General features: G+C 59.1%; 2 protein-coding genes across 9 annotated transcripts; one reads left to right on the forward strand and one right to left on the reverse strand.

Annotated features, from left to right (window-relative positions):
• Positions 1 to 4,355: 4,355 nt before the first annotated feature.
• On the forward strand, positions 4,356 to 9,550 carry GNB2 (G protein subunit beta 2). The gene is made up of 10 exons (XM_034988531.1): positions 4,356 to 4,460; positions 6,765 to 6,910; positions 7,123 to 7,161; positions 7,281 to 7,387; positions 7,737 to 7,800; positions 7,885 to 8,047; positions 8,142 to 8,208; positions 8,481 to 8,682; positions 8,771 to 8,987; positions 9,073 to 9,550. The coding sequence occupies exons 2-10, from the start codon at positions 6,854 to 6,856 to the stop codon at positions 9,177 to 9,179; spliced, it is 1,023 nt and encodes a 340-aa protein (XP_034844422.1). The 5' UTR covers positions 4,356 to 4,460; positions 6,765 to 6,853; the 3' UTR covers positions 9,180 to 9,550.
• A 315-nt stretch (positions 9,551 to 9,865) lies between these two features.
• Positions 9,866 to 24,470, reverse strand: GIGYF1 (GRB10 interacting GYF protein 1). 8 transcript variants are annotated; one of them, XM_034988529.1, is made up of 29 exons: positions 24,442 to 24,470; positions 21,287 to 21,418; positions 20,167 to 20,391; positions 19,318 to 19,470; positions 19,180 to 19,238; positions 18,966 to 19,077; positions 18,742 to 18,871; positions 18,537 to 18,632; positions 18,265 to 18,376; positions 18,044 to 18,152; positions 17,621 to 17,661; positions 17,236 to 17,406; positions 16,759 to 17,012; positions 16,520 to 16,631; positions 15,900 to 16,037; positions 15,627 to 15,724; positions 15,274 to 15,445; positions 14,986 to 15,152; positions 14,783 to 14,883; positions 14,582 to 14,695; positions 14,396 to 14,496; positions 14,166 to 14,248; positions 13,895 to 14,035; positions 13,574 to 13,810; positions 13,087 to 13,271; positions 12,821 to 12,981; positions 12,563 to 12,726; positions 12,351 to 12,480; positions 9,866 to 12,257 (listed from the first exon to the last, which is right to left on the reverse strand). In XM_034988529.1, the coding sequence occupies exons 6-29, from the start codon at positions 18,998 to 19,000 to the stop codon at positions 12,205 to 12,207; spliced, it is 3,105 nt and encodes a 1,034-aa protein (XP_034844420.1). In that variant the 5' UTR covers positions 19,001 to 19,077; positions 19,180 to 19,238; positions 19,318 to 19,470; positions 20,167 to 20,391; positions 21,287 to 21,418; positions 24,442 to 24,470; the 3' UTR covers positions 9,866 to 12,204. The 8 variants fall into 8 exon arrangements, with proteins under 8 accessions (XP_034844420.1, XP_034844418.1, XP_034844419.1 ...); XM_034988527.1 differs by having other exon boundaries at positions 13,574 to 14,035; positions 14,783 to 15,152; positions 18,966 to 19,034; XM_034988528.1 differs by having other exon boundaries at positions 12,351 to 12,450; positions 13,574 to 14,035; positions 14,783 to 15,152.

Genomic DNA, 24,470 nt, shown 5'->3' on the forward strand with positions numbered 1-24,470 from the left:
CACCCTCCAGGCCTACATTCAGGTTGGCCAAAGCTGAACATCTGGTAATGAGGTCAAAGGTGGTAGGGCCAGGACTCTCAGACCCCACACTTTGGAAACGATTTGGCATCTTGTGAGGGTCTCTGCCTTGCTCGGTGAGCTCTTCCCCAGTCCTCTGCCAGATAAATCAGGTATCTTGGCTTCACAGGGAGCCTCTCCCTAGTGAAGGCGGTGAGTGCCCAGAAATAAACAGTCCAGTAAAGGCTGCAATAGGAACGGGGCCAGCATTGCAGTGGGGCACAAATAACAGTGTGGTCAGGGAGGCAGTATTGAAACTAAGCCTGAGAAAATGGAACTGCATTTTCCCAGCTGATAAGGAAGTCAAATTGGAGTGGGGGTGGAAGGCATTCTGGGAGGGGACAGGACCCAGCCTGTGTGTCATGAAGTTTGGCCCTTCTCATGAGAGAAGGGAACTACTGCACAGTTTTGAACAACAAAGTTATATGATCTAATTTGTGTTTTAGAAAGATATGTCTGGCAGCTATTTGATAGATGAATAGAGAGGAACTATCTTAGAGGCCAGGATATAGGCGAGGACCAGGGTAATAGCATTTGGCATACGGCAGAAGGGATGGATTTAAGCAATATACAAGAGGGAGCATGGACAAGATGTATCCACCAATGACACAGATTGCCAAGTTTACATCAATGGCCATCTCCCCTCTTGCTTTATTAATAATGTTTTAGCTGGGTATATGGCTAAAGACTACATTTCCCAGCCTTCCTTGCAACTGGCCAACCTCTGAGCAGATGTTAGTGTTGTCCTTAAACAGGAAAGAACTTGTGCTTTCCACCCCACCGCCCTTCCCAATGGATGAAATTCAGATATGATTGTGGAAAGCTGCTTGGGCCACACTAGACACAGAGATGGAAGCTAGGTGTTGAGGATGGCAGAGATGCCCCCACAGTCCTGGAGGATCTATTTTAAAGTTGTCTCTTGGGGTGCCTGGGTGGCTCAGTTGGTTAAGCATCTGCCTTTGGCTCAGGTCATGATCCCAGGGTCCTGGGAACCAGCCCTGCGTCAGGCTTCCTGCTCAGCCGGGAGTCTGCTTCTTCCTCTGCCCCTCCCCACTGCTTGTGCTCTCTCTCAAATAAATAAATAAAATCTTTAAAAAAAAAAAAAGTTGTCTCTTAAGCCGTCAAATTTTGGGGTCTCTTTGTTATAGCAGCTTGGCCTATACCATAACTAGCTGACCATCTTTGGATATGCGGAATGAGGGCGTGAGAAGCTCCTGGGTGGGAGATACTATTAACTGGGCACGAGATTCAGAGAAAGGGTAGGGTTGGGCAGGGTGGGGTGGCGTAGAAGAGGATTAATGTAGTTTTGAATGTGTTGAATGTGACATGTCCGTGACCACTGGTGTATAGTAAATGGTTTAAAAATCAGCTCTTCTGGAGAGGGGAGCCCTGATCTGAAGCCTTTGCCGATTTCCATGCTGTAAATACTCCCACCATGACAATTAAAAATTACTACTATCAACATGACTTCACTGAACAAGGAGTTGGGAAGAGAGGTACACATTGGGCTCTTGTGAGCTGGTGTGAACTGGCACAGCTAACTCCAGCACACCAGTGTCTGTGAGCATCCAGGTGAAGATATCCAGGTGAAGATATCCAGGCTGCCTTTGGACATACACCAAGTCTACACCGGGAGCAGGGGGACATCTGGGCTGGAGATGGAGATTTGAGAGGTATAAGCAATTCAAGGATAGTCACAGTAACGGAGGAAGTCACCAGTGAAAAAAGGAGGCTGAAGCTGGGATCCTGGGAGAAACAATGTTTACAGATGCCCAGAGGAGGAGGGGAGGACCAAGGAGAAGCCTGAGAAAGGAGAGTCAGAGGAAGGAGGAAGTGTCCCATGCCCCGTGAGAGCCAGGTTCTCCACATCTGCTCCAGGGCGCCTGCCTTCTCAGAGAAGGTGGTCATCCATTGGCCATCCCCTACCCGTCTGTATCCTTCACCTCCCCCAACCCCCATCCTTCCCATTATCATCTAAAGAAGTTCCAGTAGCTCCTATCAAAACGCAAATATCTTGATTTCAAATTCTCTCACTGTATGCAGCCCCACCTTTCTACGCCCCACCCCCTCCAAGTCAAGATTCCCAGAGCTTTGACCACTTTCGTTTTCTCCATTGCCTCTTTTTTTTTTTTTTTTTTTACTTACCCTCAGCCCACTGCAAGCAAAGCATTCACTGCAAGTGCTCTTGACACAAGTCACCAATGGCCTCCACATTACTTAATCTAATGCACACTTTCCAGTCCAGGCTTGCTTCATCCCTCTGCAGCATTCAACATGGTTTGTCATTCCCTTTTTGGAACATTCTTTTCTTCTAGGTTCCAGAACTCCACATTCTCCTGATTTTCCTGTTAGCTCTCTGGCTTCTCCTTTGGCAGCTTGTTCTCCTCTGCCTGACCTCTAATGTTGGAGTTCCTCAGGGCTTGGTCTTAGGCCATCTTGTCTTTTCCTGAACCTCTCTATGACTTCATCTGCTCTAAAATGCCATTCATTCTCAAGGCTCTATTCCAATTCATATTCTTCTGTTGAGCCCCAGACCTGCTTTGACAACCACCTTCTGAATATTCTTCTTTGCACTTCTCCTAGGCACTACAAACCTAACATGCCCCAACTTAAAACTTTTGATCTTCCTCCCCAAATGTGTCCCCTCCCAAATGTTCTGCTCTTAGCAAATGGCACTTCCAAGCCACCAGCGCTAATTGTCATTTCAATGATCATCTACCATCGGTCTCCTCTGTAGATTGTGACCTCCCTGCAGGTAGAGGAAGGGTGCACGTGTTCGTGGTTGTATCCTCGGTGCCTAGGACCCTGCCTCGTACATCACTGAGACTAAGTGAATGTTTGCTGAATGAGTTAAAACAAAGAAGCATATTAGCCAAAAGTGAGAGGAAAAGTGAAGCCAGAAGTGAGAGGAAGCAGTGTCAGATGCCCTACAGAGATTAACAAAATCGGGTTCTAGTCCTAGGCTGCCAGTTTTCTAAGTGACTTTTCGGAAGTCACTTTGCCCATCTGTAGATTGACAGGAAATTGAAGAAAATTATCCGTAAGGTCCCTTCCAAATTCTAATGCCTAACTGACGTCTATCATCTCCTGCTAAAATATCATCAAACTGGTAAGTGCACATAAATGGGATTTGCGCATAACGAAGAATATGATTTTGGTTTCTTATTTTCTTAAAAAATATATATTGTGCTTTGAACGCTTTTTATAATGCCTTTAACGGAGGCTACAAGACGTTCTCTGTTTCGATACTTTCACTTTTAAATTGGATAAGGACTCAGTGAAGGCTATTCGTTGACTTGAACCTTCCAAAGCATTTTCACAACCTGTCAGAATCTCGTAACACTCCAACGTGACTCGCAGGGCAGGCAGCAGTCAACACTCATTTTACAGAGGTGGAAACTAAGGCCTATGCTTACATTCTCAATCCTTTACAGGGATGGTCCACGGGAGCGTTCCTCAAGAGGCTAGTACTGATATTACTGCACAGTTAAGTCGCTAAAGCTGCCTTGGTTCGTATCTCAACTCTGCAGTCCTAGGAATCCGTTTCCACTACTATAAAATGGGGACAACTCTAGTACCGAAATTCACAGCACTGTCGTGAGGATTAAGTAAGCACGGAACTCAATAAATACGAGTTGTTGTTGTTACAGTGTCACGCACTCCGGGAGACTTCTACAAAAGCCCAGGGGGCAACGCTGGGGAACTTTCCGGGCACGACTCTTCTCACCATTCCCAGGTTCAGGGGCCCGCACCATTGCTCGGGGACTTTCGCAAGAGCAGCTCCCTCCCTCTGCCGCGCCAGGGCCGCCGGCCCCGTCCCGCGCGGGCCGGGATCTCTCCAGCTCGGTCCCAGCCCGTGGAGGGGCGTGGTCTCACCGGGTACAGGGGCGTGCTGAACCAAGAACTGGGGCGTCAAGCTCTCCTGCCCAGTCTGGAGCCGCCCAATCCGGGAGGGTAGGTCACGTGACCAGAGAGCGGGTTTTTTTTTTTTTTTTTCCCCCCTCCCCTCCCCTATGCCGGTACCACCTCTGTCAGTCTCAGGGGGGATGTCTTGCTCCTTTTCGGGAAGCAAAGCATTTGTTTTGGTCCCTTTTGCGTCGAAATCGTGTGGTGTGCTATCTTTGTTGTGACGGAGTCAATCCTTGCCCCTTAAGGGGTCTTTTATCTTCCGGCGTCCCCCCACTAAGGAGTTGGTCTCGCCCGGCCGGGCCCTGGGCGCGGCGGCGACGGCCGCGTCACTGGCGGGCGGGATCCCTCCGCTCTGGGGAGAGCAGCGCTGGACGGTTGAGTTGGGGTGACTGAGGAAATCCATCCGCGTCGCCGCCGCTGCCGCCTCCGCCGCGGAGGAAGACAGGACCTCCCGCGCCCCTCTAGCGACCCTTCGCAGAATCCCACCGCCACAGGTACCTCCGCTGACAAAAGAAGTCCTCCTCTCCCCCAGCCCCAAATTCCCGTGGGGGAACCTCTCTTCCTTCTGTCTCCCCGGTCTGGCCTCTGGGGAGCGGACGTAGCACCCCAGACCTCCCCTCCCTTCCTCTGGCTCCGTCGCTCCCAAACCCGGAAGGGGAACTGGGGGGACCCTCGTCCCCAATAATGCACGCGCTCCCTGCACCGTCAGGGGCATTTTGCCTCACCCCAGACTCCATCCCAGCCTTTCCTGCCTCTTGCTCCCTGAGAAGTTGGGGGGCCAAATTCCGGGCTTCCTCTAGGCCCCGTCCCGCCCCCTTTCCCCCATCACCACCCTCCCGTTTGCCCCTGGGTAGCACCCCTCGTGTCCTCCCATTTTGCACCCATGCCGGCATTCGTCTTGCAAAACTCCAGAATCCTCAGACAGGCAGGCAAGGCCGCGAGGCCACCCTTCCCTTCGCCTCCACCTTCCCCTCGATTTGGGTTCTGTCCGTGTTTTCTGGCCCCCTTACCCTAGGCCGGAGACCTCGGCACCCTGTTCCCTCTACTAGCCCTAACCCCAAGCCCAGCTCCCCGGGACGCCCTCATCCCACGCCTAGCTTTCTTTTGGGCAAAATGGAGGTCGTGGGGGCCGGAGGGCCAGGCCCACTGCGCTTCGCAGCGCGGCACCGGCCCGCGCCTTCCAGCTGCCAGATCCGGGACCCTCCCATGTCCCCTCCCCTTCGCCCCGCCAGACCTGCGGAGGCGGTGGCACCCCCATTTCTCCTTAGGGCCTCGGATGCTGTATGCCCAGAATCCGGGGGCCGCCGAGGGGGCCCTGGAGGGTGATGGGGACTGAGGGCTGGAAGCGTCGCCCCCGCCCCCAGCGGCTTCCTCCCGGCCTGCTTCCTTCTGCCCCTGGCCTCTGGCGTTGCCGCTCGGCCTGGGCTGCTGGCAGCTGGAAGGAAGGGGCTTTGTCCGGAGCTGGGGACATGGAGTGGGAGACTCTGCCCGCCCCGCCCCGGCTCCCCGCTTTTTTGGAGGGGCATCCCCCGGCGCTAGCGTAGAAAGCTGAACTGGCAGAGGGGAAATGTCAGTGGGGAAGAGGAACGCCCAGGGCCTGGGGGAAGTGGGAGCTGGGTGGGGGAACGTCTGGGTCGGCAGAGTGCAGTGAGCATGGCCAGAGCACACAGGTGTCCAGAGAGGGGGGCAGGACTCCGGGCCCTGGAGCGGAGCCAGCTGGGCCCCTGGGGCCCCGGCGCGCGGAGCTCGGAGGCTGGGCTCCTGGGGTGCCGAGGGCGCAGGGCCGGGCCGCTTGGGGCCGCCAGCCCGCCCGCTGGCCCGCGTCTGGGAGAGAGCAGCTCCGCGCCTCGGGGCCGGGGACCTCTCCTCGGAGCACTAATTAATTACCCGAGAGCGGCTCCCACGGGCTTTCTGCGGGCGCGCCGGGGCGGGCGGCCTCGGCGCTGGAGGGAGCAGCGGCTTGGGCTGCCTTCCCCGCCACCCTCCCCTCCGCCCGCGGGGGGCGGCTAATGGGGCGCAGCCGGCCCGGGGATTATCCAGGGTGAGCCGTCCCGAACCTATTAGTGCCAATCGGCTTTCCCAAATCCTGTAAACAGCCACCCTGGCCGGTTCTGGGTCGGGGCGGGAGGCTGGGTCGGGCGGGGGAGATGGGGCCGGGGGTGGGGTCACCCACCCTACAGGTCTCTGCCGTGGATGCGGTTGCCTTGGCAACAGGGCTAGGGTGGGGGCACTTCACCAATGAGGTGCTCTTAGTCCGGGTGACGGTTGCCTAGGCAACCCCACGAACAGCCCAGCTCCCCCCTCTGGTCTCTCCCCCACCCCAGTCGAAGCTGGGGGTGTGTGTGGAGGGTGTGCGGCGTGTGGGGGTGAATTTAAAGAGGCACCGCCCCTTTTAAAATTAGGTGCTAGGAGGGCGGTGCCTGTGCGGGCCAGGGCAGACGCCAGGTCTGTTTTCGAAGGGACTCTCCCCGCCCCCTCCCCCCGTCCCCCCCTTCAGTTCCTGCCGCGGGTGTCCCGCCCGGGCGGCTGTCCGAGGGAGGGGTTTCCCCTGCGCTTCCTCTTGCACTTCCCGCTCCGTTTCCGGGGGGCGGGAGGAAGATTAGGGAAGTCAGCTGTAACTGGGCAACATCCCTCCTGTGCCAGAGACCCCGATTCTGCCTGGGGGATCGCGGCCACCGCTGCTGTCCCCTCCCCCTCCTCCGACCGGCGCTTACCCCTTCCGGGCCGCGCTTCAACCCCGCCTTTTCCCCCTTCTTCCCCGGCGGCCTTGGGCCTGACGTCAGCCCTGCATCCCCCAGGCCTCGGGCCAGCGGCGAGGAGCTGTCTCCCCCAGCCCCCGGCCCGCGGCCCCCAGCCGCCCCCAACCCCGCCCCACGGGCCCGGCGCCATGAGTGAGCTGGAGCAACTGAGACAGGAGGCTGAGCAGCTCCGGAACCAGATCCGGGTGAGAGGGCCTGGCCGCTGGGCTGGGGAGGCTGAGCGGGCAGGGCCAGGTGGCCTGCATGTACTGGCTTGGTGGGTGGTGGATTTTTGTGTGTGTGGCTACCCTAGTCTCTCACTGTCTCCTCCTCTCCACTCCTCTGTCACCTCTTTTCCCTGCCTCCTCCTCCCCCTCTCCTCCTGCCTCTTTCTGATGGGCTCTGCCATCTCTTCTAGGATGCCCGAAAAGCATGTGGGGATTCAACACTGACCCAGGTGAGATGAATCCAGGGCCGAACCTGGGGTTTAGGGAAAAGGAGCAAGGGTTTGAGGCATAGTGCTTGGTGGGCCATGCCGCCCGAGCCTCCCTGAGCCCATTCTGCCTCTACCTCCAGATCACAGCTGGGCTGGACCCAGTGGGGAGAATCCAGATGAGGACACGGAGGACCCTCCGTGGGCACCTGGCAAAAATCTATGCCATGCACTGGGGGACAGACTCAAGGTGTGTGTGTGTGTGTGTGTGTGTGTGTGTGTGTGTGTGTGTGTGGTTGGGGCTGTGTGCTGAGCTTTTGTGTTTGCCCTGGGCTGAGTTTATAGCAGGCAGAGGGGGGCAGGGGTCGCAGCCTCGCCGATCTGGTGGGATGAACGGGATGCCTATGTTGCTGAGCGTGTTTGGGAAGACAGTGACCCCCAGAGAGCCCCAGGGGGTGGGAAACAGGACCGTGCTGGCAGCTCCTGGGAGTGGTCTCGGAGGGCCTCCCACCGGCTGAGAGAGGAGGAAAGGTGTCCTGTCTCCAGAGGGAGCCTCACACCTTGACCCCTCTGCCTCTCCCCCGCCACTTTTTTAATAGGCTGCTGGTCAGCGCCTCCCAGGACGGGAAGCTCATCATTTGGGACAGCTATACCACCAACAAGGTAGAGGTGGTGCCTGAGGCTGGATGGGGTGGGGCCGCGGGCCCTGGCTGGCTCTGACCCTGGGCACTGCCCCCTTCTCTCCAGGTCCATGCCATCCCTCTGCGCTCCTCCTGGGTCATGACCTGTGCCTATGCGCCCTCAGGGAACTTTGTGGCTTGTGGAGGGCTGGACAACATCTGCTCCATCTACAGCCTCAAGACCCGCGAGGGCAATGTCCGGGTCAGCCGGGAGCTGCCTGGCCACACCGGTGAGAGGGACCTGGCAGGGCTCGGGCGCTGTTGCGGGGGGAGGGGCTGTGCTGCCCGCCCGTAGAGACTCGGCTGAGCAGCCCCTTTCCCCAGGGTACCTGTCGTGCTGCCGCTTCCTGGATGACAACCAAATTATCACCAGCTCCGGGGACACCACCTGGTGAGGCCCTGCCAGGGCTAGGGAGTCGGGGCTCACCTATACTTCCTGCTTGGGGTACCCCTGCCTTGGTGCTTAGCCTGTAGCACGTGCCCTGAGCGAGCAGGGGCCTTCTGAACACTTCGCCTCCCTTTCCTGTGACCCAATGGCTCCGGGTGCCCCTTCCTTGGAGGTTCTGTCAGGGCTGGGCTCACATGGGGGAGAGGACGGCAGAGGACAGGGAGTCCGTCCTGTACCCCTCTGTGATCCCTTCCTTCTTTGTGTCGTCTCTCCAGTGCCCTGTGGGACATTGAGACAGGCCAGCAGACAGTGGGTTTTGCTGGGCACAGTGGGGATGTGATGTCCCTGTCACTGGCCCCTGATGGCCGCACCTTTGTGTCCGGTGCCTGTGACGCCTCCATCAAGCTGTGGGACGTGCGGGATTCCATGTGCCGACAGACCTTCATCGGCCACGAGTCGGACATCAATGCCGTGGCGGTAAGTTCTGGGTCGAGCCGGGCTGGCCTGTCTGCCAGGCTCACCGCTCTGTTGTGCCCTCATCTGGCTCGGGGCCTGTGTCCTGCAGTTCTTCCCCAATGGCTACGCCTTCACCACGGGCTCGGACGACGCAACGTGCCGCCTCTTCGACCTGCGGGCTGACCAGGAGCTGCTCATGTACTCCCACGACAACATCATCTGCGGCATCACCTCCGTGGCCTTCTCCCGCAGCGGCCGGCTGCTGCTCGCCGGCTACGACGACTTCAACTGCAACATCTGGGACGCCATGAAGGGCGACCGCGCAGGTGCGTGCTGGGCGCTGGGGAGGACGGGCGGGGGGAGGGCGGAGGGGGGCCAGGGAGCCTGGGTTCTGACGGTCCTTCCTCACAGGTGTCCTCGCCGGCCACGACAACCGTGTGAGCTGCCTTGGGGTCACTGATGATGGCATGGCTGTGGCCACAGGCTCCTGGGACTCCTTCCTCAAGATCTGGAACTAACAGCTACCCCCTGCTGGGCCCAGGCCAAGAGGGGCCCTGCCCATGCCCACACTACAGGCCGGGAGCTTTGGGGCTGGGTGCACACCAAGCCTCCCTCCCCGGGCCACGGGGCCTTGGGTCCCTGCTCCCCTACCCAGGTTTGGTTCCTCCCGAGGGCCCCCACTGTCGATAATAAGATGGGGATAGAATGGGGGAAGAGGAGGGGCAGAAAGCCCTCATCCTTTTGCTGCCCTGGGGTTAGGGCCTTGTCCCTCTGGAGGGCCAGAGGCAGGAGGTAGAAACTCCAGGGGCTGGCTTTTTTAAAACTGGTTTAATTTTAATTTTTATTATATTTTCAGTTTTTCCATAAAGGAACCAATTCCAACTCTGTACCTGGTCTCTACCCTTGTGTCTTTCTCACTCCAGATCTCTGTTCCCAGGGCAGACCAGTGTGTGTGTCAGGGGTGGGGGGTGGATATAGCCTCTCATAAATAGGGACCAGAGAGAAATTCCCACAGCTTCTCAGCTACAGTCAGGCAGGAGGACCTTCTGCCCAGCAGGGCCATGGATGCTCCCAAACACACACAGCCCTCTGCCTGGCTGACCACAGTTGCCCCTGGCCACAAGCTCTTTCAGTTCCTAGCGCTCAGCCTTGTCTCTGTTCCCCAAAGACCCTTTTTCCCAAGAAAAGACACAGAAGCAGAAGGGGAGAACACACACCAAGTTTTATTGGGGGAAGGGGAATATTTACAGGGGCAGGTAGAAGAAAGGGGAGTCACACAGGGTGGGGGTAGGGGAGAGATTGTGGGTCCAAGGCAGACAAGGGGATACAGAACAGCCCCTGCACCCACCCCAACCCAGGGAGGGTGGGAGAGCAGCTGGGACCCAGGAAGACGGGTGGGAAAGGACGGCAATGGGGGTGGAGTCCCTGGGCTGGGGGGCTCAGGGGCTTGTAAACATTGACCACTCTCAGAAGGGGATGGGGGTGGGAGAGGGCTCCCCCTACACTTCCTCACAGGGTTAAGGCCTCTCCAGGCTCAAGGGCCCCCTAAGTTCAAAGTCTCTTTAGCTGGGGGGGGAAGGGGAAGGAAGAGACAGGGAAGAGTGTCACCCCCCTCCCCTGCATTGGCTGCGGCAGGGGTGGGGGCGGTTACATTCAGTCACAACAGTACTCCCCCGACACCTCTAATGCCGCCAAATACTGGCGTGAGGAAGGGGGGAGCTGGGGGGCCAGCAGCAGCAAGACATTTCCCCCTGGCCCATCACCCCCTTATTGCTTTAGAGAGAATAAAGTCTTTTCACGGACGCTAACACTGTTGAAACCAGGGAGAAGCAGGTGGAGGGTAGCCCTCCACCCCCGAGGCCAGCTTTATCCCCCAACACTGACCCAGTTGCCACTTTGGTGCAAAACAAAAAAAACAAAACGAAAACAAAACAAAACAAAAATGTGGTCTCTCTGGGGATGGATGGGGACTCCCCATTTCCCCAGGGCAGGAAGGATAAATACATTCATGGAGGGGAGGCAGTGGCAGAGTCCTGCCCTAATACTGCGCTCTGAGCAATGAGGTCGACGGGAGAAGTTAAATGAGAAACCCAAAAGATACAACAAACTGTTTTAAAAAAAAAAAACAAAAAAACCCCACAAATGGAGACAAATCCAGGCAGGTGATTGGGAATAAGAAGTTGGTGAGCAACAGAAGGGCAGCCTACCCCTGACCCAGGAGAGACAACACTTCTATTCTTGACCCCCGCACCTTACCCAACATTAAAAACGCATCAGGGGAGCAGGAAGGGGAGAGGCCACTTGCTCCTCCCCATTTGGTCAATGGAGGGGTCAGAGCAGAGCTGGGTGGTCCACGTCCCACACAGCTGGCTGCAGGCAGGGAACTCCCTTCTAACAGCCCCCACACCGCATCCTGAAGCCCCATGCTGCCCACGCCCTTGGCCTCCTAGGCCCTCCTCTTGCCCCTTTCACAGGAGAAAATAGTCATTAAGTGGTGCCTCTCTCTCCAGCTCCTGGAGGAACTGCTCCGCTCCCACCTCGCGCAGGGTTGAGGCAGAGGGCGCAGCAGGGGCTTGTGGCCCAAAGAATACATTCATGTGGCAAGGCAGGGAGCTGAGGCTTTCAGCTTCACACCCAGGCCGTCCCCCCCAAATGGCAGCAGTGGGGGAAGCCCTCACTGGGGCCAGAGTGGAAGTTCTTCCACCCTGACAGCCAGGTGAGGCTGGCACTGGCTGGCCCTTCCCCCTCTACCTCGTCAGCCAGCGCAGGACAGCAGCCTAGAGAGCTGAGGCGGCCCGGCCCATTTGTGCAACTTTCCCCCAAAGCAGCAAAGCCAAGGGGCTACTTTGGCCCCTACCCCGGACACCCCTGCTGCAGTCACAGCAACAAAGGGAGCCGTTCACAGCGGGTCCGGCTGGCGGGGCTGAGGGGGCCTCGCTGTGCAAACTGCTGGCACCCCAGCTTCCAGTTACCCCAATGGCCCACCTTGCGGGGCAGGGAGGGTAAGTGCAGCCTCGGGGGCCAGGCAGGACAGGTCCGTGGGGCCTGTGTCCCCACTGCCCCAAAATAACAGTGTGTTTTTTCTTTCAATCTCCTAACCTTTTTTTTTTCCATTTTTTTTTTCTTAAAAACAAAACAAAACAAAACAAAACCAAAAATCCCAAAAAACCTCTGTGGACCTTCCACTGTCACCCTCACTGTCCCTAGAGGGGGAAGGGGTGCTTAGAGTCTAGTTTTTAACAAATTTTTTTTTTCTCTCCTAACGTTTTCTTCAGGGTTGTTTAAATTTTTTTTTTCAAAGAAAAACAAAAACAAAACAAAAACAAAAAAACCCCAAAAAACAAAAACCCTTCCCCCCCAATCTGTAAAGTGCCTCGTGGTGGGTGAATTAAGGTGCATCGTGTGGTTTGTAACAAGTGCTGGGGACCCTGCCCCTGCTTCCTCCTATGCTCCTTGTGGGGAGCCTGCAGGCTGGGGACCCAAGGGTCCAAGCCGCTGCTGCCGCCCCTGGCCTACAGCCCAGGGGCTGGTGGGACGGGCTGGTCAGTAGTCATCCACGCTCTCGATCTCACCAGAAGGTCCGTGCAGGGAGTACCCTGAAGCCGGGGAGAAGCTGGGTTTGAGCTCTCCCCAGGCTCCTGGCCCCTGCTGAGTAAAAAGCCTCCTTCATGGCCACACCCCAAACTCACCCAAGATGCTAGGATCTGAGTGCAGCATGAGCGCCCGCCTCTTGGCCTTGCTGCCCTCCCCAGGGCCGAGTTTGGTGCTGTGGTTGGTCTGAAAGGCTGTCTGTAGGGAGCCACTGCTCAGCCATGCCTCCTGTGAGGCTCAGACAGGGAGGGTGGGTCAGCAGGGTGAGGGGCAGCCTCACCCCCCCCGCCAAGGGCCCTCGAAGCCTCACCTGCTGCTGCTGCCGCTGCTGGCTGGCTTTCTGTTTGGCCCTCCGCTCCAGGAACTGTTTGGCAAATTCTTTGGCTTCCAGCGTGTCCCCCAAGCAGGAACGGATATAATCGTGGACATCGTAGGGGGATTCCACCTCCTTGAGGATCGCTACAGCCATGGGTACTGAGGGGCAGGAGGGGAGGGGCGCTCAGGGCCCACTTGATGCAGGTCTGGAGGCCCCGGCCCCGCCCAGCCTCCCCGGGTCTGTCGCCTGTACCATCCAGGCTGCCTGTGGTGCTCAGTGTGTGCAGCATCTGCTCACACCACTGGGTGAAGCCGTCCTGGGGCCTGGGGATGCCCTGCAGCAGCTTCAGCAGCTTCTCTTCCTCCTCGGTCTTTTTGCGCACAGGCCGACCGGACAGGTGGCTATACGAGTCACTGAGTGGGCCGGGCACGAATCAGAGGCAAGAGATCAGCGCAGGCCCCCTACATCCCCCAAGCCCTGCCCGAGACCGCACGGAGCCTGCAGGCCCCAGCACCCACCTGAGAGAGGGGCTGCTCCGGCTGTTCTTCAGGCCCAGGCCGCGGGCCAGGCTCCCGCCGCTCTTGAGGGTGTCCTCCCAGAGCCCCGGGCCGCCGCTGCCGCCCCCACTCTTGTCGGGCCCGCCCCACAGTGGCCCGGCCTCAGATACCCACTGGTTCAGGGGGGCCGAGCCCAGGCCCCCAAGCTGGTACAGATGGCAAAAATCAGAGTGGCCCCAATACGGACACACACACACTAGAACAGCTAAGTGGGGAGGCTCACGGAGGTGGCTGAATGGAGCGAGGTGAGGGCCGCCCAGAAGAGAAACGCTCCAGAGTCAGGTACAGACCAGCACTGAGGCTGCGAAGTCGGGGCTCAACAACTCCCCCCCACCCCACGGGTCACCCTGGGAGCTGGCTGGAAGGGGTTCCCGGAGGCTCAAAACCTGGCGGTCGGGGCTCGGGGCTCGGGGCTCGGGGCTCGGGGGGTAAGGGCCAGCCTGCTCACCACGCGGTGGTTGGGGGCCTGGGCCCGCGACGGCTCCCGGGACGGGGCCTGCTTGTGCAGCTGCCGCTCGCCCTCCAGCTGCAGCTCGAGCAGCGTCTTCATGGAGAGCCCCTGCTTGGCCAGGCCGGCCCACAGCGGGGGCGGGGAGCTGGGCGCCGCGGGCGCAGGGGGCGCCGGGACAGCGGCCACCGCCTGCTGCTGCTGCAGCAGCTTCAGCAGGAGCTCCTGCTGCCGCACCTGGGCCGGGGCAGCGCGGTGAGGGCCAGCGGCCTGGGCCCGGGGGCCCCTGGCGGGCGAGGCCGGGAGCAGCCGGGCACACACCTGCTTGCGCCGAAACAGCTCCTCCTCCTCCTGCCGCCGCTTCTGCTCCTCCTGCTGCTGCTGCCGCCGCTTCTCCTCCCGCCGCTTGCGCTCCTCCTCCTCCCGCTTCGCCCTGAGCTCGGCTTCTCTGCGCTCTTGGAACTGGCACAGCCAACGAGCTCAGGCGGCAGACCTGGGCGCCGCGCCCCCGGCCTTCCCCGCCTTCCCGGCCTTCCCCGCCTTGGCCCGGCCCTCGCCACCCGAGGACCCCGGCCCCGGGAAGCCTACTCACTTTGTGCTGCAGCTGGAGTTGTTCTAGAATTGGACCCTGAGTCGAAGAGTTAATTGGTATGTCCCAAAGACTGGCCTCACCGCCTGCAGAAACAAGGGCAGCCGCAGCAGGCGGCTCAGGCTGGGCTGGAGCGGCCGGAGGCGGGAGCAGACACAAAGCCCCCCCCCCCCCCCCAGGGACTTGCGGGGGGTGCTCCGAACACGGGGGCAGGGAACAGGCGGGCCACACACCTGACTGTGATGAGGCTGAGGTATGTATGTCCCAGAGGGAGCCCGAATCTGGCACTGACAAGGACCGGTTCATGGTCGGGAGCAGGTTCTGGTCCCCGCCTCTGAGGAGCAGAGCAGGGATTCTCAGAACCCCGAGTTCCTCTTGGGTCTGCCCCCCTCGCCCCCAAAAGACACCAGCCCCTGAACCTGGGCGGTTTGAGAGCTTGGAGCTGCTGCAGGAAGGCGGTGAGCTGCTGCGGCGGCGGGCTCAGGTCCCCCAGAGCCGCCTTTTCCCGGAGCGCGCACTGCGGGAGCTGCCGGCTGTGGGCCCAGACACGGGCGTCAGCGGGGCGGGGGCCCCCAGCCCGCAGCCCGCCTGGCCGCCAAGGCCTTCCAGGCGCCCCGTACCTGCCGACCAGCTGCAGAAACTGCTGGTGCTGCAGCTGCTGGTACAGGGCGGCCGCGGCAAGCTCCTGCTGCTTCTTCAGCCGCTCCTGGTCCATGTTGCCCTGCGCGAGGCCCACGGCGCGCCTGTGGCTCTGCCCTTCAGCCCTGCGCCCCCAGCACGGCTCCAGCCTCCCCTCCCCGCTCGCCAAGGCGGCCGGGCTCACCAGCAGTGGGGGTGGCGAGGGTCCCGGGGCAAAGGGCACACGACCCCACATCTTGATCACCTCACCCAGTGGCTGGAAGCCCTCATCACAGCCCCGCTTCACAAGCAGCGCCATGGAGAAATAGCCCGCCTGGAACCACTCTGCCATCTCCTGTGTCGTGAATGGGCCTGGACCAAGGGAAGGGGGGCCCCGGTCAGAAAGCCGTGCCGGCGAAGCCCTGAAGGAGAATAGTGTTGTCCCCCTGCCCCCAGCAGCCCCGCTGACACGGTCCCCACTGCCCGCGGGCACCTTGGATCTCCCCCTGGGGATCCTTGTAGAACCATTTCCGGGCCGCACCGTGGCTCAGGGGGAGGGCAGTGGCAGCTGCTGAGTGGCGCAGGCCCTGGGCCTGCATGGCGGCCGTGAACTGCTCCTCCTCCAGGGAGCTGTCCTGCAGGGAGGCCACCAGCTTCTCTGCCTCCTGGGAGACCAGGGAGAGAAGGAAGGCTCAACAGCCCAATCACGACAACATCAGGACGGGACTATAGCTAAGATTGGGATGGGGTCAGGAGGTCGAGTCACAATGCAGAGGGACAGAAGCAACAATGGCTCTCCGTCCCCCGTAGGGCAGGATCCCCAGAGCCTTCTGAGGTCCCTCACACCTGCTGCAGGTGCTTCAGGCCTTCATCATCCTCCAGATCTCCAGGCGGGCCAGAGGATGAGCCTACTCCAGGACTCAGCGGCATTCCCCTCAGATCGTCTAGAAGCAAAGAAAGCAAGTGGAATGGGGGTCCAGAGAAGAGAGTAAGACGCTTCCTTACCCACCCTCGTTCCAGAAAAGTGGACTCTAGTTCTACCTCTTCCCCCCGCCCAAGATGCCTTAGGCACCTCCATCCCACCACAAGAAAGAGGAGCGTCCCCCCCACCCCCACTACCTTCAGCTGCCGGCAGGTCCTTGTCTGCAGCGTCGTCACCTTCCCCATTAGCTCCCCAGAGGGGGCCCAAGGTGGGCAGTGGGGATGGGGAACTGGACTTCTCCTCCTGAGGAGGCAGTGGAGTCAGTTCCTTCCCTCCTGAAAGAGATGGGTAATTACCAGAATTCAAAACAAAGAGCTAGAGAACCTTAAAAATGACTTGACACAAGTCTCCCATTTCTGGCCAGAACCTAGGTCTCTGGGCCTTGAATCCACCCACCTAACTTTGCTCAACTCCGCTAACACCCAGCAAATCAGCACCACGAACCCCACCTCGCAACACTGTACACGTTGTGCACGTGTCCACGTCACTGCCCAGGGCTGCACACGTACCACCACAGACTTAACACCGTGTTCTTCAGATTCTCTCGAGGACTTGCACAGATCATCTTGATTATGCCTGAATCTAAACTGACACTCTGCCTTTCAGATGCGGCCCTGCTCCGTTCCTCCCCCACCCGGCAACACCTGCTCTTCGCCCAAGCCCCCTTCTCCTAAAGGCGGGTGGCACAGCCTGGTGAGGGCCCCTCTGCCCGCCTGGCCCGGCTCAAGGCACTGCCCCCCCGCCCCCACAGGCTCACCTGCCTCAGGCCCCCCCTCGTCTACTAGCCCTTCAGGAGGCTCTTCCTCCTCTTCCTCCAGGCCCTGGAAGTCGAGCTCCTGCTCCTCAGGAATGGGCTCCTTGGGGCCCTTCTGCACAGGGTTAGGGGACACGGTGGGGAGCGAGAGGCAGAGGATGAACAGGTGGGAGAGAGAGGCCCCCACCAGGGTAGGTCCCACCACCCTCCAGTGGAGACCTTCCCTGTGTTTCCTCCGATACCTTGAGAGGCAGGAAGGCCCCAGAGGCATCGAAGGTGCCCATCTCTTCATCCTCGTCATCCAGGCACCACTCCGGGAGCCCATCCTTGTCTTCCTCAAAGCCGTCAGGCCCTCGGCACCTCCGGAGGTGAGAGCTGCCTCCCCCACCCCGCCCTTCCTCTTCACCACACCCTCCTCGATCCCCTCGCAAATCAAATTCAAACTTGCGACGCCGGTCCCCATGTTCCCGCCAGCCAGCAGAGCGGGGGCCGCCATCTGGGCAGGAAAAGTCAGAGAAGAAGGTCGGTATCCCAGTCAGGCCAGCCTTCACCTTTCTGCTGCCCACCAGGACCTCCCCTCCACCCTGGGGAGGTGTGCCCTCCCACCCTCTCCACTCCAGAAAGCTTTCTGTTCCTTCCACCCGGCCGCAGGAGCCCACCCTCACACGAAGTTTCTGCCACCCTCTGACCCCACAACACCCATCCGGCCCCAACCTCACCAGGGCTGGCTGAGCGCCAGCGGTCGCCATCTCGCCGGGGTCCTGCCCCAAGTCTCCAGCTGCCCTCCTCCTCTTCCTCTTGCTCCTCTCGAAGAGAACGCCAGTTCTCGCTATCTGAGCGGGCATGTTCCTTCCTCGGGCCAGCCCCTCCCTCCTCAAACCCGGATCGTGCTTGGGGGTAGGGGAAGACACAGTCAGCGGAACAGCAGCCATGGTCCCTGGAAGACTCTTACTATAGACCTTGCAGTAAAAAGGAGCCCAGCTCCAGGCCCTCCCATCCCCACCAGCTCCCTCAGGAACACACTCCCCTAATGGCACCACCCATTTCAGTCCTCCCCCCACCTCTCAACGACCTTCGGGACCTGGCCATCGCCACTCTCCATACCTCCATCCCTCCTGGCCGACTTCTCAAACCTTCTCTCGCCTCTGCAGAAGGAAGAGGTGTTGGGTCAAAGGAGGATGGATTCCACCCTGCCCTCCAACTTGCGGCATCCCTGCACACCCTGTCCGTTCTGCCCTGAGAGGGGTGGGAAGAGGGAAGGCACAGGGGCGGGGTACTAGGGAAATGTCAGGCTTGGGAGGGAGCCCAGAGAGGCACGCAGAAAAGGCCACAGGATAAATGAGTACTAAGAGAATCAGAAGGAAAAGGAAGAGGGCCAAAGGGAGTCAGTCAGAGGCAAAGAGAAAGATCTGTGGCCAGGGCTTATTTGGTGGGTCTCCTGTTGCCCTCTACGGACAAAGACCCGAGCCGCCGTGCAGGGACGGCGCCGCAGGGCTTCCCTCCGCTCTGCCACCGTGCTGCCCGCACCTGTCATCCCAACTCTGGCTACGCTGGATCTCCCGGGGGTTTCGGCCAAAGGCCCCATCGCCTTCTTCAATGCTTCTTTGGTAAAAGCAACTGTCACCACGGCCTCGGCCTGGATAAAGGATGAGATACATGTGGGAAACCTACCTGACCATCTCTCTGCACCCTCAAAACCACAGCCCGCCCCCCCACCCACCCCCAGAACACACTGTCACCCCCTCTACCTCGGCTCCGAGTGCTGCCCCTGCCACGGGAGGTGCCACCTAGGGGGGGGCCAGCCCCTTTCCCCATCAGCCTCAGCACAGCCACACTGTTCACTGACAGGGAGAAGTTTCTCTGAGGAGGGAGCCAGGGGTGGCAGTGAGGACCCAGGCACCTGCCCCCCCTCACCCCTGCCCAGAACCACAACCTCCACCCCCTATCTTCCCAGCTTCAGACGCTCTCTGCAAGGGGAAGACCCAGCGCCCTGCCCGGCCCCGCCCTGGCCCAGCCCCACCTGCTCCTCCTCAGTCAGAGGCTCCAGCGCCAGGGGCTGCAGGGGCTCCTCCTGCAGGAGCACAGCAAACTCCTTGTCCTGCAGCTCAGCCGGCACCTGTCGGTCGGGGCGGGAGAGCCGGGATCCCACCTGCTCCGGGACGCTCTCCACTGGCTCAGACCAAGCAGGCAACAGGGCCACACACCCCACACCCGCCTGCCCCCACCTTGTTCTCCTTGACGTAGAGAGCCAGCATTTCTTCTCGCCCGTAGCGATAGTCAGCCAGCTTGTATTTGGGCATGGCAGGGGATGGGGGTGGGGAGGCCACGCTGCCGCCACTGGAAAGGGCCCTCAGCCTAGGAAAGGGACACAGGGAAGGAAAGAGACAAGAGTCTGAGCAACCCTATTCTTCCTGGCTTCTCCAGGCCATCCAGAGCATGTCTAACTCACCACTCAGGCCCAAAATTGAGGGTCTCCGCTGCCATGATGGGGCTGGGCGTGTCCTCGAGGTCAGAGGGGCTGAAGGGAAGAGGGGGGGACCTGGCGTTCACTCTCCAAACACCTGTGGAGGCACCGGGACGCTAGGCCTCGGAGACAGCACACCCGGAGAACCACAAGGGAATAAGGTATAGATTCCCACCTAAGGAACTCTGAAAGGGCTCACCTAAGCCAGCCACGTGCCACCCAGCATGAGTGAGGCCAACTGTCACGATGAGGGAAGACCTGGCGGAGAGGAGGAAACAGGGCAGCTAGAGTCCCTTCCAGCTTCAGCAGGGGTTGCCTCCCTCCACCCCAGACTCACTTGGCAGCCTTGCCCCCAGGAAGCAAGTAGGGCCGGGACTGGGCTCTCTTCAGGCAGGGGCCTATGCTGGAATGAACCAAGGTCCCCAAGCTACAGGACGATGATCTGACTGCAGTGGCGCCCGAGGAGGAAGCTTCACATCCGAGAAAGATCCTTACCAAGAGGTGAGGAAACAAAGCTGGGGTTAAACCAATGGGCCAGATGGGCCTCCCCACTTCTGGGCCTCCTCTGTCCTGCATAATGGGGTAATCTACAGATGCTGGACGCTTCCAGTTATCCAGGGCAGAGGATCCCACCCTCTGCTCCTCCTCATCTCTGTCCCCCACGTTAGGCCTCAGAGTACTTAATTCCCTCAGCAGAGCTGAGCGAGGCACTGCTCTCAGCCCCCTCGCAGTGTGGTGCAGCACTCGGTAAAGGGCTGGCTGAGGTATGTGGGCATGCTCAACGCAAAGATAAAACACAAGCAAGCAAACAAAAAACCCATCAGAGCCACAGATATTCTAAAGACAAAAAAACATCAGTTCTGAAAAAAAAAATTACACACTAAGTCTGGGAGGAACCCTTCTGGAAAAAACTCAAGGCTGCCTGTTTGGTGGTAGAATCTAGGGATTCAACTGGGGGGAGGGGGCCAGAAAAAGGGGAGTGGTGGTGGGGAGGCCCTAAGGGCCAAAGGCAGGGCACACGGAAGGCTACGGGCAGGTAAGTCTGCCAGTGCCCTCCTTGGGCTGGTTGACCCACCAGGAATCAACACCCAGACCCTTTCCATGGATCAGGAAGAGCCCACCGTAACTACTAAGAACCAAGAAGAGAACGTCATTACGCTACAGACGAGGACGGCGCTCCCCTCACCATAAAGCAGAAAGGAGGCTGACAGAAGTAGGGGCAGTGGCAGTGATCTATTCCTCTAAGGAACAGCAGAGGAGGCTCTCAGGAGGCGGCTCATCCCTGGCGGTTCCGAGCGAGGACAGCTGGGCAAGGTCTCGGGGAGCTGCACGGGGGCTTCCCTCACTGGCTGGAGGGGAGGCTGGACCCGAGTGCCTCCACAGTTTCCATCAAGTCCAAGACTCCACGACTCTGGCGAGAAAGGAGGAAGGGTTTCCGGCAGAGCGGCCAAGGGACAGCAGCTCTCACGTACATGTGCACATGGGAAGATGGAGCAAAATGCTCTGACAGAGGTGGGACCCAGTCCCAGAATCCCAGCATCCTAGCAGGGAATGCAGCTTTGGAGAGCATCTCGAGCGGGGTGGACCCCCCCCGACACGGGCATCTCTTCTACAAGAGCCCCCACTGGCCGCTGCTGGTGATGGAGCACGCCACGGCACACATGGCCGTCAGGAGACAAGTCTGTTGAAAAGCTCTCCCTTTCACTGGATTCGAGCAGGCCTCCCAGGACGCACGCTACCATCCCTACTTAACTTGACCAATGAATCAGCCTTGAAGACGTTACACAAGATGGAAACCACCCAGTCACAAAAGAACAAATACCCTAGGATTCCTCTTATGTGAGGTTCCTAAAAATCAAATTTAGAAACATGGAGAGTAGAACAACGGGCCAGGGTTGGGGGGTGAGGAGAGCGGGGAGCTGTTCAGTGGTACTCAGTTTCAGCCCGAATGAGGCAAATGAGGCAGCTCTGGAGATGGATGGTGGTGACGGTTGCACAACATGAACGTACTTAACCTCACAGAGCCGGACACTCAAAAACTCAGTTGAAAACTCAGTTAAATGGTGTATTTTAACCACCATTAAAAAAAAGGTTTAGGAAACAAAAGGACATTTAGGAATAGCTACTGCATACCTAAGTCTTCCTCACTCCAAGGAAAACACCCCACATTCCTTCAAACAAACCTCAGGAAAGACTGTTCTGAGCTTCCTGCAGTTCATTCCAGAAGGGCCCCATCTTCAGGGGGAAGGTGGGGGACAGAAGAGCCCTCTGGGTGCGGAAGGCTTCGGGGACAGGAGACAACTCACCCTCCCTCCCTTCCAGGGAGGGGCAAAGGCTTGGACGCTCCTGGACGCTTCCGCTCTGGGCCTGCGCCTTTCGGTCCTGGTTGTCAGAAGCAAACTGAGGAGGAGTGGCTCCCGGTGTGAGCAGCAGGGCAACTGCAGAAGCAAGGAAAAGGCAGTCAGGGCAGAGGAAGCAGAAGAGCGGCTAGAGAAAGAAGTCGCGTCTCCAAGCAAGCCCGGCCACGGGAGGACCTGGTCCCAGCAGCTGGTGCCCACCGCCCCATGGTGCCCACCCCTCCAAACCCGCGGCGTTGGTGCCACGTTTCCTCCCAAGCCGGTGGTTCTCAACTGGGGAGGGGGCTGTGCACCCCCAGGGCCATGTGGCAGTATCTGCAGACGGCTATGGTGGGCATGACTGGAAGGCGCTACTGGCCTCTACTGGGCGGAGGGCAGGGATGCGGCTCCACACGGTAGGATACACAGGGCAGCCCCCCTGCAACAAGGAACTAGCTGGCCCAACGTGTCAACACTGCCACGGGTGAGGACCCTTCCTCGATATCGCAAGCGCAGGTAAAGCCTACTCGGTGTTCATGGGGAAGAACAAAGATGAGAGAAACCAATTTATTCCAGTTCAGTCTCCCCTCTGAAAAGCAAGCAAGGAAATCGTTTCCTAATTATACTATCCCATGAGAGAAATCTGAAATCCTGCTAGGAGGGAAATCCTCAAGAAGAGATTTAAAACATTCTGCTAAGTTTCTCTATCACAAACTCTCAAAGCCAACTGTTTGGGTCCCTTTCAGTGAAGGAAAGAGCCGGGACAGGGAGCAGACAGGACTGGGCACAACACCCTTTCCTGGCTTGTTAATCTAAGGCTCTCCTCACAGGCTCATTCCAGCTTACCTGCCACCCCACAGTCCTACCTTCAGCATCTGTCTGCCTCATCTCCCAACGCACTCCCTCTGTCCCTGCCTGCGGGGTCTTCTTTCTCAGGCCTCAGTATACTCTCCCTCCCCTGGCATTGGAATTATTGCTATTAAAAGGCCGCCCCCTGCTGGAGTTGAGAGAAGAGGACACATACTGGTCCAGGGTGCTCACAACAGGCTTGCAGAACAGAAGAGAAGCCTGTTCTCTGGGGTTCAAAACTCTCAGAAGAAAGAGATCCAAAGAAAAGGCAATCCTAGTACACACTAAGTTAACATTATTTCCTCATTCCACCACCCCTAAAATTAGCCCCATTCCAGAGCAATGTGCCTTGGCACAGAAAGGTACCACTATTAACAGAAGTGGAGTCCCAAATTCCCCAACATCTGAGCAACCAGCAACCGCCCAGTCCCAAGCCTGTTGGGAGGTGACTCCGCCCCTTCTCGGGATGGAAAGATAACTCGGAAGCTTAGGAAGGGTGCAAGCCCGTGTTCCCCCCACCCGGTCAGTTAGCGCAGCTCTCTACTCTCTGAGCCATCATGACAAATAACGCCCCTTGGCATGTCTACTGGTTAAGTTTTCAAAGCGCTTTCACACTTTACCTCATTTGATCCCTTCTGCCCACTTGCCCAGTCTTGGGACCCAGCCAGGCAAAACAAGGAAGGGAGGATACAGCTGCCCCCACAGGGGACCCCATGTTCCTAGACACTCTATTTGAGACTAGAGAAAGGATGCACAAACAGCAGGAACCACCTTAAGTACTTTGTGAGTTTTAAACCATTTTAAATTTCTCCTTAGATTTTTTTAAATCCTTCACACGGCAACCTCTTCTCCCTTTCTCTGTTCTGAAGTGTTTCTATCCCTAACTCCAACCACAGACAAGGGCAAACTGGGGCCCCTGGATTCATCAAATCACAACAAAACTCATTTGTCCACTGGCTAAAAAAGCCAGGCCAGAGGACTAGGAACACAACTCACTTGACTGTAATCACCATATGGGACCCTTAAGGCCCTTGGTCCCCAAGCCAAGGCAGCAACGCCAAGTGCAGATCTGTTTCAGCCCTTCCCAATTACACAGCAGACCTCTGGAGCTGGGTGAGGGATTGGTGGCCTGGGACTGCACAGGGAAAAGTGCAGATGAAGGATCCTGAGGGCAAACTCCCACATCATGAATGGCAAAGGAGACCAGCCTGCTGGTATCCATGGGGCTTCAGATGCAGAGACCATGGGTGGGGGGCCAAGATGCAACTGGCACGTCAGCTCGGAGAAACAGTGGAGGGGTGGTGTGCAGGCTGAGTTTTGGGTAAGCAACAATAAGAAGCAGGAGGTGAGTGAGACTGGGGTGGCTGGAGGAAAGAACAGGCCGACAATTGACTTAGCATCTCCCAGGGCTGGAGTCCTATGAAAGACCAGACCGGGACGCTTACTGGGAATTGTGGTAATGACTGGGTAAGAAATGCAAAATGAGGATCTCTTTCAAGTTAACTTGAGGCGGCGGGGGGGGGGGGGAGTAGGCAAAGTGTGAGGGGCCGAGGCCAGGGAGCTGCCGCAGCAGAGGCGCTGGGCTTTGGGAAGAGCCTGGCCTGGAGACACGAAAAACTAAGGTGTTGAAACGGCCCGGCAACAAGGAGAAAGAAGACCCCAATGACCAAGCACTAATGTCGTTGAAAGGAAATTTAGGTGAAGACCCAGCGGAGGGGCTTCGGGTAAGAAAGGCTTCCACGTTGGCCAAAGTCATGGAACGCCTGGACTTTAAGACATGCAGGGCCCCGCTAATTCCGATAAGAGCCCGGAGGCACATTGGGGAAGTCTCCGGGGAGCGCCGGGCATTAGGGTCGGGGGGGCCCCGGGCGGGCCCGACGGAGGATGCGGGTGGACCGGAGGGGGCCGGGCAGGGCTGCCGAGGGGCCGGAGAGCGACCGTTAGGAGCGCGGGGGTGGGAAGGAGGCGGGCCGCCCGGGAGGACGGCGTGCCCTTCAGGGAGGGGGCGCCAGGTGCGCGGGGCGAGGGGCGCGGGCGGCCGCCCACCGGGAGGGGGCCGGTCTCCCTCGGGGCCGCGCCTGGGAGGGGCCGGCGGGAGGGCGGACGCACCGGGCGGCGGCGGCGGCGGCCTGGGCAGAGACGCGGGAGGGTCCGTGCCGGCGGCCCGCGTTCTCGCTCTGACTCTCGCAGGCTCGGCGCGGCCGCCTCGGCGTCGGGGGCGGGCCTGCCCCGGGCCCGGCGGCGGGCCGGGGGCCGCGGGGCCGCCGAGCGCTTACCGCGGCGGGCGGGAGGCGGGAGGCGCGAG

This window comes from Mirounga leonina, unplaced genomic scaffold (assembly GCF_011800145.1).
Source record: "Mirounga leonina isolate KUSES-001 unplaced genomic scaffold, KU_Mleo_1.0 Mir_454, whole genome shotgun sequence".
In the NCBI taxonomy this organism is placed as follows: Eukaryota; Metazoa; Chordata; class Mammalia; order Carnivora; family Phocidae; genus Mirounga; species Mirounga leonina.

Excerpts from the sequence above, each read along its gene's own strand:
- GIGYF1 (XM_034988527.1), bottom strand. The coding sequence starts at position 19,000 with ATGGCAGCGGAGACCCTCAATTTTGGGCCTGAGTG. Across the intron at positions 14,249-14,395 it reads CTCAGCCTCATCACAGTCAG|GCGGTGAGGCCAGTCTTTGG; the intron begins GTGTGTGGCCCG and ends TTGTTTCTGCAG. Across the intron at positions 13,272-13,573 it reads AGGCCCCCAACCACCGCGTG|CTTGGGGGCCTGGGCTCGGC; the intron begins GTGAGCAGGCTG and ends CATCTGTACCAG.
- GNB2 (XM_034988531.1), top strand. The coding sequence starts at position 6,854 with ATGAGTGAGCTGGAGCAACTGAGACAGGAGGCTGAGCAGCTCCGGAAC. Across the intron at positions 7,162-7,280 it reads GGGATTCAACACTGACCCAG|ATCACAGCTGGGCTGGACCC; the intron begins GTGAGATGAATC and ends CTCTACCTCCAG. Across the intron at positions 8,048-8,141 it reads GGAGCTGCCTGGCCACACCG|GGTACCTGTCGTGCTGCCGC; the intron begins GTGAGAGGGACC and ends CCCTTTCCCCAG.